Consider the following 16,624-nt stretch of genomic DNA (forward strand, 5'->3'; position numbering starts at 1 on the left):
CTAAAAGGAAGGGGCTGAATATGATTGGTCCACTTGACATCGATGGTTCGACTGTTGATGATCCTGCTCAGATAGCAAACAAACTGAATGAGTATTTTGCATCTACATTCACACGTGAGGAATCATTACAGTTTGAAAATGGAAGAAGGTCATCAAATTGTAGCAGTGTGCTTAATGATTTTGTAATAACTGAGAGCAAAGTGGAGGAGAAATTGTTGAAGTTAAACATAAGAAAGGCACCTGGGGCGGATGGGATCTATCCAGTTATATTAAAGGAGGCGGCAAAGCAACTAAGCAAACCCTTAGCCATAATTATGAGAGCATCCTTGGATTCAGGGGAGGTTCCCACGGACTGGAGATGTGCAAATGTATCCCCAATTCACAAAGGAGGTACAAAGGGTGACACGAACAATTACAGACCAGTTAGTTTAACTTCTGTTCCGGGTAAAATAATGGAGTCACTGGTTAAAGATGCATTGCAGGATCATCTAGACAAGACTGCAGCAATAATTCAGACACAGCATGGGTTTGTTAAGGGAAAGTCTTGTCTGACAAATTTGATTGGTTATTATGATGTGGTCACAAAGGAACTGGATGCAAAAAATAATTTTGATATCATATACTTGGATTTCAGGAAAGCTTTTGACATTGTTGCGCATGGAAGACTACTGTACAAATTGGAGCAGAATGGTATTAAGGGTAAGTTGCTACAATGGATAAAAGGATGGTTAAGTGGGAGAAGACAGAGGGTGGTAATCAATGGGTGCTGCTCTTCGTGGACTAATGTTATTAGTGGAGTCCCACAGGGTTCGGTGTTGGGTCCACTGTTGTTTTGTATATTTATCAATGATATTGATGAAGGTATATCAGGCTTAATGTCGAAGTTTGCAGATGACACGAAGGTTGGCAGGGTTGTTAATGACAGTAATGGCAGTGTGCTACTGCAACAGGATCTAGATAATTTGGGCAAATGGGCTAAGAAGTGGCAACTGAAGTTTAACCTTGACAAATGCAAAGTACTGCATATGGGTAGAAGTAACCCCAGAGAAACGTACCAACTGTGTGGTACTACATTTAAGGTGGTAGAAAATGAAAAAGACCTGGGAGTAATTGTGCAGTCAGATATGAAGTTTTCTGAGCAATGTAGACAGGCTGCTAGGGCAGGTCATGGGGTTTTGTCAATGATATATAGGAATTTTGCTAGCAGGGAAAAGGAGGTGATTGTCCCTCTGTATAAGGCAATGGTCAGGCCACGCCTTGAGTACTGCGTACAGGTCTGGAGGCCTCATTTTAGGAAGGATGTAGATTTGCTTGAGCGTGTACAGAGAAGAGCAACACGATTGGTGAGGGGAATGAAGGGATCCTCTTACCAAGAGAGGCTTAAGTTCTGCAAATTGCAGTGGCTGGAGACTAGGCACCTGCGCGTGATCTGACTGAGGTCTATAAGGCCTTGAATGGGTTGAGCACGCTGAATTCTGATGGGATCCTCCCACTTGTTCAGAATACGAACCTACGGGGACATAAGTTCAAATTAAGAAAGGATAGATGTAGAATAGATGTGCGGAAATTTGCCTTTAGCCAGCGGGTGGTTAATTGCTGGAACAAACTTCCATCTGTCGTTGTGGAAGTTGATAGGTTAAATAAATTTAAGGAGGAACTGGACAGGCAATTGGAGGGTATGGTGTGATTTTTTTTTTTTTTTTTTTTTTTGGCTGATGCTGCATAAGCTCCTACACTTGCTTTCTTGCATCAAGTGCCACTACTACTACTACTACTATTATTAAAGAAAAAGCGATTAGCCTATATGATGATCTGAAGAAAGCTCACCCCAAAAAACACGTGGAACCTTTTAAAGCTAGTAAGGGCTGGTTCAAAAGATTTAAAATCCAAGGAGAAGCTAACTCGTCTTTATCGAGTGCAGATCAAGGAGCTGAAACTTTCAAAAAAGAACTTGTTAAAATTATCGAAAAAGGGTGTTATACTTCTCAACAAGTTTTTAACACAGATGAAACAGGACTTTTTTTGAAAAGAATGCCTAAAAGAAGTTTCATATCGAAAGAAGAAAAAAAAACATGCCAAGCTTCAAAGAGACAAAGGATTGGTTGACTTTATTGGGTGGTAATGCTGTGGGGGATTTGAAATTAAAACCCTTTTAGTTTACCAGGAAGAGAGCCGAAGTACAACCCAAAATCGACCAAAGACACGAAAACTCAACAGCCCAGGGCCATCGGATAAGTAAATTCATGATTTTAATTGCCGTTTTAAGTTTAATTTTGATACATAATGTAGTTACTTACCACATGTTTGTTTGTTTGTTTATGGGCTTTACAGTGCAAGGGCAGCAAGGCCATAATGCACCTTACTTACCACATAATTATATATGTATGTAATGCAGAATATTTTATATGTACAAATTTTTAAATATTAAATATTCTGACCGACATTTGTGCATCTTTTCACTACCATTTATTATTGATTAGGAAATACCCTATGGCACAGACCACAACTCACAAATACATATGTTACCTTATGGGAATATGGCACTCACTTAGCTGTGATTCACTCAGCGCTCTGTTTTTCCAGAACGAATTATCAGCATTAAACAGGGGTCACCTGTACTATGTTCAAGTAAACTGTCCATTACGGGCAATGTCTAACACTGTACTGAGTGATAACTAGACTTCGGATAAATGGATATAGCACAAAAATTACAAGCAATGCTGCATATTCCTTAACTTGATCATTTTTTAAAATGTTGATCTCGGAACTACGAAACAAGTCATGTACTGCAATTAAATTAGCATGGGAGGGAATTTAACTGAGCGTGGGAAACATTTTAATGCTGTTTTACTATTCATTCTCATGCTATCAACTACATCAGATGAAACGTTTTCATTAAACATGCCAAAAATTCAATCTGTAAAAGAATTCAATTCAAAAATTCAATCTATATGCTGGTAAAACAGCATTATAGTGAGATATAGGTTATAATATAAAAACGACATTACAGTGACTCAGTGAAAAACAAACTGCGTTATAACAAGGGCCTGCTGTACTTTCACCTGTAAAGAAATTTTTAGGGTAGGGATACCAGAAGTACACCTAATTCTAACTTGGAGTTAAATAAATTTTCTGTTTATACTCCGGGACGACCAAACGGTCAGAGGAGTTCACAAGATAGACAGAATACAAGAAACAGCATTGTATTCAGCAGTCACAGGCTTGAACCCCGGTCACTCAAGACAGGTGTACTTATGCTCCCGCGCGCCTGACCACTAGGCTACAGCGGCTGATAGCTGAATATGATAAAGGAAGCTAGAAGAAACACTACTGGAGCTAAAAATAAATAAGACACCTAAGACTAAATAAGACACCTTTAATATTATCTAACCAATTATATTAAAAGCAGCAGCAAAAGAGGTAAGCAAACCTTAAGCCATAATTAGGAGAGCATCCTTGGATTTAGGGATATCCCTTCACCATGTGTGCAAATGGCTCTCCTCTTTGCAAAGGAGGATCAGAGGTCAAAGTGAGTAATTACAGATCTGTAAGCTTTACTTCTGTGCCAGAAAAAATAAAAATTGAAAGTAATGCAAGGATTGCCATGTAACTGCATTCCTTGATAGGAATGCAGTTGCATAGCAATCACAGCATGGATTCGTTATGGCAAAATCTGGTCTGACCAATCTGATTAGCTACTATAAGTTGTTCATAAAGGGTCTGTTTGCAAAAAATAATTTTAAGATTGTATAAGATTTTAGTAAAACTTTTGATACTCTTCTACATCAGCAACTATTTCACAAATTTAAGCAGTGCAGGGACAAAGGAATGGCTGAATGACAAGAGACAGTGGTTATTAATGATCCACTACATCAACAAATAAGGTGCCGTTTATGGTTGGAAGTTGTCCAATAATAGAATTAACTTCGATAGAAAAATGTTATGCTTAGAACTGATTCTTGAGGAATTCCCTTTTCTTGGCAAAATGGCCGAGAAAGAGAGTGAGATCCTATATAAACTGCGAATGACCATTTTGAGAGGAAATTTCAAAATGGCACCATGTCCCCTAAGACTAAAGTTGGAAATGTCTTTTAAAATTCTAAATCTCCTAACCATGTTATATGCTTTTCCATATCAAGAAACCTGACACCTTGTGCTTTCGTTTCAGGAAAGCTTCACAAATGAAAGTTTCCAATTGAATTAAATGATCGAGTGTGACCAGTTCCTACAGAAACAGTGTCCTAGGAAGGAGGGCATTAGCTTCTAAATATCACAAATCTTGCACAAGCAGCTGGTCAGAGAACTGGGAGAGTAATTTTTTGTTATTTTAGGTCAGGGGAAGCAAATACAATTGCCTTATGGGAGGAGTCCAGAAACTGCTCTTCGAGATGGATTCTGTTCTACTGGAAAGCTAATTGCTACCATCTCTATGCTTGGTGGTAAGTGAAGTAGCTTGAAAAAGGTAGGGGGTACAGTTACCCACAAGGATGGTGACTCCTCCACAGGCAGGACCATCCCCAATTCTGTCCTTCCAGATAATTGAACAATTACAAGGAAGGGGCCCTTGTTTGCCTTTAAATGTCTCTTTTTTATGTAAATAAAAACAAGTTTGCTTATGATTACATAAGACGGCCTACTTCTACAGCATCCACAGCAATTCCAATAAATTAAAATAATTTAAATGTAGTCATTATTTAAGTTTGCTGCATTCAACTGTGAACTTCCAAACAGCCGAGGGCTTTGTTTTCTGACACTTGGTTTTATCCATTTTTGGGTAAGTAGGGACACTGGACGTTGCCCAATATTTATTTTTTCGTGTCTCCCAGCACATCACTGGGAGACCCTTCACAACAGAGGCACCATGTGAGTATCCATATTACAATCGAGGGTGCAAGTGGGTGAAGGGCAATATTTATTAACAAGATTGATGTAGGCATATCATTTAATGTCTAACTAGGGTATTCTACTTCAACAAGGCCTGCATCATTTCCATCTCGCATTTTCAAAGATGTGAGATGGAAATTATGCTATTTCTGTGTCGCATTTTCGTGACAAATTGGTTTTACTCCAATCCGAAATTTATTAGGTGCCACCAAAGATGTTTTCACATCAATAATTTCCATTCAGGCTTACAGAAATTTATAAATAATCTATAATTTAAATAGTTGTATTCATATAATTATTTACATAAATATTTCTGATATATACATCTCCACAGTAGTAGTTATTACTTGATCCATCACTTAAATGTCCTCTTATTCTCTCAAATACTGCCTTTGAATAAAAAGAAAATGCACAGAATGATTCCTTTATTTTAAAAAATAATAATTCCTGACCTGAAATTTTGTATACAAATTTATATTTAAGAAAATACTCTTAAAGTTTATTTTATACAGTTATATAAAATAAGCTTTAAGAATATTTTCTCCTAAGTCATTGTACATAATACATCTATAAAAACCGTGTTCCCAATCTTACAGCTCTTCGTATATACACACTGGAGACCTACCCAAGCACAGGTCATGTAATTTTTTTTATTTAGAGAACCATGTCCCATCAGAAGAAAGTGACAGTCTGGAATGAGCCATATATTCTATTTTTATTATCTATAAAACTCACTTTAGGTAAAAACATCCTAATCACTATTCTCCAGTGTTCTTGCTGCCATATTAGGCCCACTTCGAGGAAACTGAACTAGACATGGACATATGTAATATCTTACTTGGCATTAGCAAAGGCACATGATGCAAGAAAGCAAGCTTATATAGCATCAGCCAAAAAAAAAAAAAAACCCCTTATTTCACCCATCCACTCGCTCCAAATGTTTGTCAAGTTCTGCCTTGAATCTATTTAAGCTATCAACTTCTACAATGACAGATAGAAGTTTGTTCCAGCAATCAACCACCTGCTGGCTAAAGGCAAACTTCCGCACATCTATCCTACAACCGACTTTCCTCAATTTGAATTTATGCCCTCTCAGGCGATTATTCTGAGCAAGAGGAAGAATCTCATCCGCACTGAGCATGCTCAAACCATTCAAGGTTTATACACCTCAATCAGATCACCTCGCAGGCACCTGCGAGGTGATCTGACTGAGGTGTATCATACCTTATGGCTAAGTTCTAAGTCCAAAGATATGCTTGTTTTGACATAGAATCCCCTCTGTAATATGGTCTTAATTTTTGGATATGATCAACTTATTTAAGATATTCCACTGTAGCAATTAATTACTGATAACTGCATCTGCACATTTCTCTGAATTGTGTCTATAATTTGCTTTTACCACAATATAATCAGCATATGGAAAAAATAAATATATTCATATTCTCTCTATAACCACTGATTAAATACCACATAAAAAAGGATCCAATGGACATCCTTTAGAAACTTTAGTAATTTCATGAACTTTATTCTATTGAACATTTTTACTATTAAGTTACCAAAATAAAATTTTAGGACATTATAATATCTGTTGACAGCACTCTGCCTCCTGCTGACATAACAGAATACTCTCCCACCAAACTATGTCAAACACCCCTTGAAAGTCCATGAAGTTGCCTACTACATACTTTACATTTGAATTCTCCACTTTCCTTTTAAATTATGAATAAGGCATCCTCAGTGCCACATCCAGCCTTAAAACTTTGTTTATTAGATGATAAGTTTTTTTTATTGGAATATCCTTATTCTATTTATGAACACTTTCTCAAAGATCTTGTACGGTATGGTAGGAGATATATGGTGTGGTAGGTAATATTTAATATATTAATTTTTCTAGAAATACTGAATATCAAACTTATGTTCAGAGTGAGAGATTTGCAGAACATGCCCCGTAAACTCCATTCTGACAGACTTACAGGTCCATAATAGTAATTAACCTTTTTGTTGACCTAACTGCCATTGTTTCAACTCCGTCAAATTTAGTTTGTTGCTTATCGTGTATTGCTGTTTGACTGGATTCTGGAAATTTTTTTTTTTTTTTTTTTAATGTAAACCCCAAACACGAGAGGTATTAGGACCTATAGTACTTAGTACCATGCTTGGGTTGAAGGTTGAGAAGACGAAAGAAGATATTTGTTGCCATCGGACTTGAACTTCTGTAGACTGTAATTTTCAGGAAATAAGTATGAAGGAAGGTTGTTCCGGAAAACGGCAGTTGAATGAATAAATGAGGAAGATGAAAAGTTGGTTCTGTGGGTTTGAAGTTGGACAGTAAATGGATGTTGGCTGGTGGCGGCACGTGTTCGGACTGTTTTGAAAGAGAGAGCGGGAATTATAGAAGCCAATTCAGAAGAACAGTGCCCATGGAAGTATCTGTAGAAGAGGCATGCAGCAGAAACAGTACATCTGAGACAGCGAGTGGAGAGACTCTGTTAGAGATGAATCATTAATTAACCTAACTGCCCTCTTCTGAATGGAATCAAGAAGCCTGAGAGAGGTTTTGGGGGCACCACCCCAGATGTGGGAACAATATTCCATGGCAGGGTAGATTTGCGATTTATACAGAGTGAGCAGCTGTTTGGAAGAAAAGTAACGCCAAGAGCGAAAGAGGAAACCAAGTTTTTTAGATGCAGAGGAAGCAATATTTGTAATGTGCTTGTGCCAAGAGAGATTAGAAGTCAGAGTAATCCCCAAAAGAGATGTCCTGTTTCTAAGAGATGAGTAACTAATTTTTATTCTTTGATTTTTTTTTTTTTTTTTTTTTTGTCATTTTTTTTGGGCAGCCTCAATGCTGATGGAATTCTTCCTCTTGCTCAGATTATGAACCTGAGGGGACATAAATTCAAATTGAGGGTAGACAGTTGTAGAATAGATGTGTGGAAATTTGCCTTTAGCCAGCAGGTAGTTGATTGCTGGAAATAGATTCAAGGAAGAACTAAACAAACTTTTAGAGTGGGTGAAATGGGATTTTTTTTTTTTTTTTTTTTTTGTTGATGCTGTATAAGCTTGCTTTCTTGCTTTCTTGATAACTGCTCTACAACATCATCAACTTTTGCCCAAGCAGACATACCCAGGTCCTATTCTACCTATCCATTTGACAAGGCATATTTCCTGTTTTTCTGACAAATGAATCCAGCTCAGGTCTTCATAGTGCCTGCCTACCCACCCATTCATGAAACCCCAAGCAGGATGAAAATCATGGTCTGGGTAGTCGCGCACACACTTTAAAATGGCAATATAGTTCTCCACTGGAGCAGGGCTTTTTATTTAGAGTAGTACATTACAAAGACAACTTTTGGCAAAATACCTCTCCACAATATAAGATCAATGTACTAAAGTAGCAAGTGAAGTAGTTTTTGTTCATGGCTATGCCCTACTTCAGGGGACAATAACCTGTTTGATCATATGAGTTACTTTACAAAATATACCAATTCCCACAACAATTTTCTAGAAAGTATCTCTGGCTTAAACAAAGAAACTGAATGCAAGGAATAAATAACTCTGATAAAATTTTATCAGATAAAATCTTATGCATTGGTTGAAGAAGTGTGGAATTGGGGTTGATAGAGCAGATGGCTAATATACAAGACAGAGTGGTTATAAATATACAAAAGTTGTGAGTAGGTCCCCTAAGGATTCTGTGCAAATTCTAATTTTCATTAATGATACTGATGAGAGTAGTGCATGTATGACATCAGTATCTGCTAGTGATATTAAGATGTGTGGAAGGCTGTAAACAAGAAAAACAAGGGAATACCTGCTACAAAAAGACTCAGAAAAATTATAAACTGGCCTATTAAATGGCACTTATCTTTAATTGACATTTAATCGTCATCGGTTCTTATATCCTTTGGGTACCTATCTTCCCACCAATGAGAGAGGCCAAATAGTCTTTGAAAGGGTCACCTGGGTGGTGGTGACCTCTCTGATGGGGAAAGTGTTTCAAAGTATAAGGGAAAGCAACTTGTGAAGGATTACACAATACGAAATGTTCTAATAATGATGCCTAACATACAAACCTTTGTTTGTCTTAAAATTCAATTATGTAGTAATGACACAATTGCAGTAAACAACATCATAACTGCTATCTAATTGTAGAGCAGAACACTCGAACTATTGAAGTTCCTACCAATTGAAATTGAAAAATCCATTTACATACAGTATATAAAGCAAATGTTATCTTTTCCAGATTTTGTAGCACGTGGAAAAGAGTATATTATGTCTTCTTAAACACTACATTGTACATCTTTGACATCTTACTGAATAATACTGTTAAATTAAATTTAGCTTCACACCACACAGACAAGGAAAACACAGTTTAACAATTACAGTATATCTAATTTTTTGTTTTGCACATTCCACATATTTTAGCACACCTGATGGCAATTCATTACCTAGAATTAAACAAAGAAATTTTATGCAAAAATTTGCAGAATTTTTTGAAAATCCCATAGCCTTAGTTTTATAGTCTTTTGCAAAAAAAAAAAATGGATAAAAACTGTATTAAGATGTTGAATGAAAAAGCGGATCAAAAAAATGGAGTCTCTTATAAATCCAGCAGATATATATAAGTTTACCTATTAGTTTTTTTTTTTTTTGGCAGTTATAATACATTTTTATAACAATTACAACAAAGTATTTTATAATGATTACTGGAAAGTATTTCACAGCTACTGTATTCGTATAACTGCTGGATTTCATAAACTACTGGATTCAAATAACTGATTATTAACACTATGCAAAGGAAAAGATTGGGCCAAAGTAACTGAGTTTATACTCTGAACCACTATGCAAAAAATATTTTAAAATAAGAAGTTTTGTCTCTGTTTTTGAAGCATGAACTAAGAACTTTAAAATAAATAGTATCATTCCATGAAATATTAGTTGTTTTATTATAAGGAGTAGGAATGTGTAGCTTACCTGCAATTAAGCAGCCAACAGTAATGAGCAAAATGGATAAGGATATCTGGAAAGTAGGAAGTGGCTTGTGCAGCACAATAACAGAAAGAAGAAGTGTAACAAGAGGTGCACACCTTTTAATTGCTGCATACATTGGAATTGTCATGCCTTTAAGAGCACTCAGAGCAGTGACAGAATTCAGAGCATAAAATATGCTTGGAGCTAAAAATTTAAATCCTGAAATAGCATAAATTTGCAATGGTAAGTCACTGCTACATTAATATCATAATTAAAATTATTTAAATTTTTTAAAATTTAAGATTATTCAAACTAATTTTTAAATTTAAAAAAAATTAATTTTTTAAATTATTCAAACTAGATAGTCCAAATTATAAAATATAATTACTGTATTTCTTCGATTCTAAGACACACTTTTTTCCCCCCTATAAACGTCTCTAAAAATGGGGTGCATCTTAGAATCAAAGAAATACGGTATATGTAAAAATTTTCAAGTCGCGGTTCATGAAAACAAGTGAATTTATTCTCAATCCAGCAAAATATATTAATTTAAATTATGGGTGGCCAATCTTTTCCTGCAGCAAACCATAATGGTGAACATATAGGTCATCTAGGAGCAGGTCCAAAAGCTAGAGGAATCGATATCCTCCCCCCCCATTGATACATGCACTCGTTATTTATTTTATTTGTTATTTGGTTTTTTTTTTTTTTAGGAGCATTAGCAACTAAGGCCATATTGCTCCGGGATATGTGGTGGTCCTTCCCTGACCTTTCCGCATCCTCCGTATTCGGTGGTGACGGGCTCGAACCCCAGTCTAATCAAGAAGCATGTGCTATGCACTGCTGCTCCTTCCCACCTGGCTACGGAGGCGCCTACATGCACTCGTAAGAACCTGTCTTGATGGTATCACGACAGGTTCATAAGAGTTCAAACACATTGTTGCAAGTGCATATGACAAATGCATACGAGTCCATTGATGCTCCCCACATGCATACAATGTGCTAACGCACAATCAGAATGATTCAGCTAATCCTCGAATACCCCCTCACCCAACGTACCTACATATCAACAGGTTACAAATCTTTCCTCGTATGCACTATCACAGGACCAGATTTCACTTTTATCCAAAGGATTAAATTATAATTTACCACCTCACAAGCTACCTAAAAAACAGTTCGTAATAGATATTGAAGTTGGACTTTGTAATGTCCCACAAAAGGATTTATTTATTCAACAAGTTAACCAAGTGGTGAATAACATAAAAGAAACAAGACTTCCTAAATTGAATAGACATGAAAGTTCAGCTTTACGTGAACTTCTGGAAAATAAAGATATTATTATTAAGAGAGCAGATAAAGGAGATACAGTGACAATACTCGATAAAACTGATTATACAGGGTGTCTCAAAAACCTGCAGTTATGCCGTGTCTTTACATGGCATAACTTCAGGAATGAGTTCCTCATATGTAGACAATAAAAATATTTTATATCAACATAGTTCCGGAAATGCTTGGTTCCCAAGTTATTAACCAGAATGTCTTATCTCCAGCAGGTGATTTCCTTCATCACAAGGTACTGACAAAATCTGGTGGTTTTCCATTCTAACCATGTACTCAAATCACGAGCAAACGGATATGCACTTAATGTACGATTTTGCGGACGGCAATGCTCTAGAGGCTCATCGTTTGTACCACAAAAGGTTCCCAGAACGAAGATGTCCAGAGAGGAAAACGTTTGAAGGTATCTATCGCCACCTCTGTGAACATGAGACCTTTAAACTTCATGCTGCCGACAGAGGACGACCAAGATCTACGACTCCTGAAGTAGAGGAGATTTTGCATGTTGTGCACATGCCACTCCTGGAATCAGCACATGCAGAATAGCAATGCAACTGGCTGTTCAACGTTTGACTATTTGGAGAGTGTTGCGAGAACACCAACTGTACCCTTACCATCTGCAACAGGTACAGGCCTTGTCACCAGCAGATTACCCTGCGCGAATAATATTCTGCCAGTGGTTCTTGCAACAGTGTGGTACAACTCCTCACTTTCCTGCTTTAGTAATATTCAAAGATGAAGCACAGTTCACACGAGACAGAATCCAAAACTTTCACAATCAGCATGTATGGGTGGAGGAAAACCCACATGCAATTCTTCCATCACATCACCAACAGCAGTTCAGCCTCAACATCTGGGCAGGTGTTTTTGGTGATAAATTATTTGGGCCCCATGTACTTCCAAACAAACTCACAGGGCAGGCGTACAGAAACTTTCTGGAAAACAACATGCCTGATTTCTTGGATGACACGCCACTGATCATTCGTCAACAAGCACACTTCATGCACAATGGCACTCCCACACATTTCAGCCACCTAGCCCGCAATTACCTGAATCGAAGGTTTCCTGGTCAGTAGATAGGCAGAGGTGGACCAACTGCCTGGCCTAACCTGATTTAAACCCACTAGATTTATTCTTGTGGGGCCATTTAAAGTCATTGGTGTATCCGACTCCCGTAGCTGATGTGGAAACTCTCCACAATCGAATTGTAGCAGGTTGTGAGACAATACGAAACATGCCAGGAATTTGGCATCGTCATCGGGAGTCCATGAGACGTCGATGTGAGGCCTGTATTCAAGCAGAAGGTGGATATTTTGAACAATTACTATAAGGTGATGTGAACAGTTACGTGTCATAGACAGACCTTCAAAACTCGGAAACCAAACATTTCCGGAACAATGTTGATATAAAATATTTTTATTGTCTACATATGAGGAACTCATTCCTGAAGTTATGCCATGCATTTTCGAGACACCCTGTATAAATAAGTTAGATTCAATTATATTGGATACCTCCACTTATCTTGAAATAGACCTGGCACTATTTACCAATTTGGTCAATCAGTACAATAAAATGTTTACCACATATCAAAAAAATGACTACATTACTATGTCTCAGTTAAAGGAATAGAAAGCCAGAACATACAACATTCCTGCACTTTTCGGTCAGGTAAAATTGCATAAGATTAGATTTCCTATTTAGCCCATTGTTTCTTACAGAAACTTGGCATTTTCATCCTTAGCCACACATGTATATAGTATTATAAAAATCCCTTTAGACAGGCGATACAAGTTGGGATAAAAACCTATGATACATTATTTAATAACCCTAAGGACTGCAGACTCAGCAATATTGATAATTTATTCTCACTGGATTTTACTTCATTATTTACACATGTAAACATTGAATACACATTAGATATTCTTTGGGATATGTTATGTAATAACTCTATACCAATTAATTATACGAAGCTATTACAGAAAGTTTTCACTTAATTAAACTCTTAGTTGAAGCCAATTATATCACCTTTCGTGACAAAGTATACAAAGAATTTTTGGTTTACCAATGGGACTGAGTCTAAGTTGGCTTAATATCGAAGGTCTATCTCTCAACGATTGAGTGTATACATTTGACACCTTTTCTACCCCATATCACATACTATGGGAGGTGATGATGTTCTTGTTATTACTCATAGTAGCACTATCAGTAATAACAATTTTACATTTGTTTAATAATATTCATCCTAGACACAATTTTACACTGGAAAGGGAAAATATGGATACGGATATTCATGCTCACACATGCTTCGTAATTTTCATTCCAGTGATCATGACATACAGTCGAAAAGCGCTGTCAGCTTAAGGAAGGAAAATTGTTTTTCAAAATTTACATTAAACTTTTTTTAATTGTGTTCAATTGATTTTTTAATCGTTTTCAATTTATTTTTTACTGTAATTTTGTGTTAATGTTATATTCATTTTAATTTCTGGAGAGTATCATACGGAAGTGTTCTACATACCACATTGAGGTAAATTTCTCTTATTCTTCTACAAAGATGGTATTGGTATGCACACTTATGCATTACATATAAATGTTGCAAAACATTAAAACCTTCGACTGCCACCAAAATACTGACACGAGAAAACTGATGGTACTGTTCATCACACAAAATATGCGTAAGAAACAGTAAATAAAAGCAACTGCATACTGTTAAATAGCATAATCAGCACAAAAGCAACAGTGCAAGGAATATTCAATCCTGCATGTTAACAGAAAGTTCATTGGAAACTGAAACCAAGGACCAAGAAACCAATCAGTACTCCAATGAAAATCCAATCTATATGAGTGCTAACAACATATTCATAAGGCAGATAGAGAAAACTTCCTCAGAGATTTCCATACACCCTAATGGCCAGGATAACAAAAGTTTGCATTTGAAACAGAAACAAATAAGACTGCTAATTCTTTAATTTCTTAATAAGATAGAAAATCGGGCCCTCAAAATAACAATACATAGAAAGCCCATATGACCACGAGGCCATAAGAGTCAGGGAACCATTGTCCACTGACGAGATGGGGCATAATGGTCAGTCTTTTCTATTCAATTTGATATTATGGTATGGTCAGGCAATGCCTTATTATGGTATTATAAGGCAATGGTCAGGCCACACCTAGAGTACTGTATACAGGTCTGGAGGCCTCATTTCAAGAAGGATGTAGAGCTGCTGGAACGAGTACAGAGAAGGGCAACAAGATTAGTGAATGGAACAAAGGGGTGCTCTTACGAAGAAAGGCTTAAGTTTTGCAAATTACAGTGTCTGGAGACTAGGCACCAGCGAGGTGATCTGATAGAGGTGTATAAAGCCTTGAATGGTTTGAGCATGCTCAATGCTGATGGGATTCTTCCTCTAGCTCAGAATAATCACCTGAGAGGGCATAAATTCAAATTGAGGAAAGACAGATGTAGGATAGACGTGCGGAAATTTGCCTTTAGCCAGCGGGTGGTTGGTTGGTGGAACAGACTTCCATCCCTTGTAGTGGAGGTTGATAGCCTAAATAAGTTTAAGGCTCAGCTGGACAGGTATTTTGAACGAACAGAGGGGTGAAGCGGAAGTGGGTTTTTTTTTTTTTTGGCTGATGCTGCATAAGCTTGCTTTCTTGCATCAAATGCCTCTACTAATGCTAATGGTCTACTATTTTTAATTTTAGTTTTATTTTTACTTATTTGTCTGTAGGTAGAATACATTTACATATAGTGATATTTCATGTAATTCAGAAACAGGTGCTTAGCAGAGGGGCGCCATTAAGTTGCTTTTAATCTGGACTCGATTTTCTAAATTATTTAAGAATGTTTCTCCAACAGTACCGTATTCTTCATTTTATATGCTAAATTCATCTTCACTCTACTGGCTTGCCACACCACTGACATACATTTTATTTTATCTTTAGCTTCCATCTTATTAAGGTTAAATACACACATGTGGTTTTTGCATATTTGCTGCCACTGATGTCTGCTCTACTATCCTTATTTTTTATTTTCATTTAATTTTGCATTTATTTTCACTGTCTAATATTCAATTCATTTGGATTTAATTCGAATTATATAATATATATACAGTTCAGAAACCCACCTACTTCCTTCACTAAAAAGAGAGAATTTTAATATATGTTTATCCCCTTATTTTAAAACGTTATTATTTGACTGCAACAATTAAAAACAGATAAATTTGTGATGTGTTTCATTAATTCATTTTTAAACCTGCAATCAGGCAATACCTTTTCACAATCATATACTAAACAAATACAACAATGTTACAGTACTACATTACATTTAATCATTCCAGAGAGAGAAAATAACTTCCCTTACAAATAAATATAGGATCAATTTAGAGTTGCCATTTTGAAAATTTCCAGTTAGCCAGTGACTATAGCCAGTCATGGCTAGACATTTAGCAGACCGGTAAAAAGAAAGTTATGAACTTAACATTAGCATAGGCACATGATTCAAGAAAGCAAGCTTATATAGCATCAGCCAAAAAAAAAAAACCCTTATTTCACCATCCACTTGCTCCAAATGTTTGTCAAGTTCTGCCTTGAATCTGTTTAAACTATCAACTCTACAACGAAAGATGGAAGTTTGTTCCAGCAATCAACCACCTGCTGGCTAAAGGCAAACTTCAGCACATCTATCCTACATCTGTCTTTCCTCAATTTGAATTTATGCCCTCTCAGGCAATTATTCTGAGCAAGAGGAAGAATCCCATCAGCATTGAGCACTCAAACCATTCAAGGCTTTATACACCTCAATCAGATCACCTCACAGGTGCCTAATTTCCAGACTTTGTAATTTGCAAAACTTAAGCCTTTCTTCGTAAGAGCAACCCTTTGTTCCATTTCACTAATCTTGTTGCCCTTCTCTGTTCCAACAGCTCTACATCCTTCTTAAAATAAGGCCTCCAGACCTATATACAGCACTCAAGGTGTGGCTTGACCATTGCCTTATACAAAGGGATAATCACCTCTTTATCCCTGCTAGAAAAATTCCTGTATATCATTGACAAGGCACCATGAGCTACTCTTGCAGCCTGTCTGCACTGCTCAGAGAACTTCATATCTGCCTACACAATTACCCTCAATGTCCTTTTCATTCTCTACCACTGTCAGTGTAGTACCAAAGAGTTGCTCTGGGGTTGCTGTTTCCCATATGTAGCGCTTTACATCTGTCAATGTTAAACTTCATTTGCCACCTCTCAAGCCCATCTGCTCAACATTTCCAGATCCTGTTGCAGAAGCATAGCATCAGTAGTGTCCTTAACAACTCTAACAACCTTTGTATTGTCTGCAAACTTGGACATAAAGCCTGATATACCTTCATCAATATCATTTATAAATACAGAAAACAACAATGGACCCAACACTGAATCCTGAT

General features: G+C 36.7%; 1 protein-coding gene across 1 annotated transcript in view; it reads right to left on the minus strand.

Annotated features, from left to right (window-relative positions):
• Positions 1-16,624, minus strand: part of LOC150081595 (uncharacterized) — a 109,279-nt gene that overhangs the window by 24,943 nt on the left and 67,712 nt on the right. The window contains exon 6 of the mRNA XM_090380254.1: positions 9,862-10,077. Coding sequence (XP_090236380.1) covers positions 9,862-10,077 — 216 coding nt within the window. The remainder of the gene's footprint in view (positions 1-9,861; positions 10,078-16,624) is intronic.

The sequence above is a fragment of the Mastigoproctus giganteus genome, chromosome 8, assembly GCF_048544385.1.
Source record: "Mastigoproctus giganteus isolate SK-2022 chromosome 8, ASM4854438v1, whole genome shotgun sequence".
In the NCBI taxonomy this organism is placed as follows: domain Eukaryota; kingdom Metazoa; phylum Arthropoda; class Arachnida; order Uropygi; family Thelyphonidae; genus Mastigoproctus; species Mastigoproctus giganteus.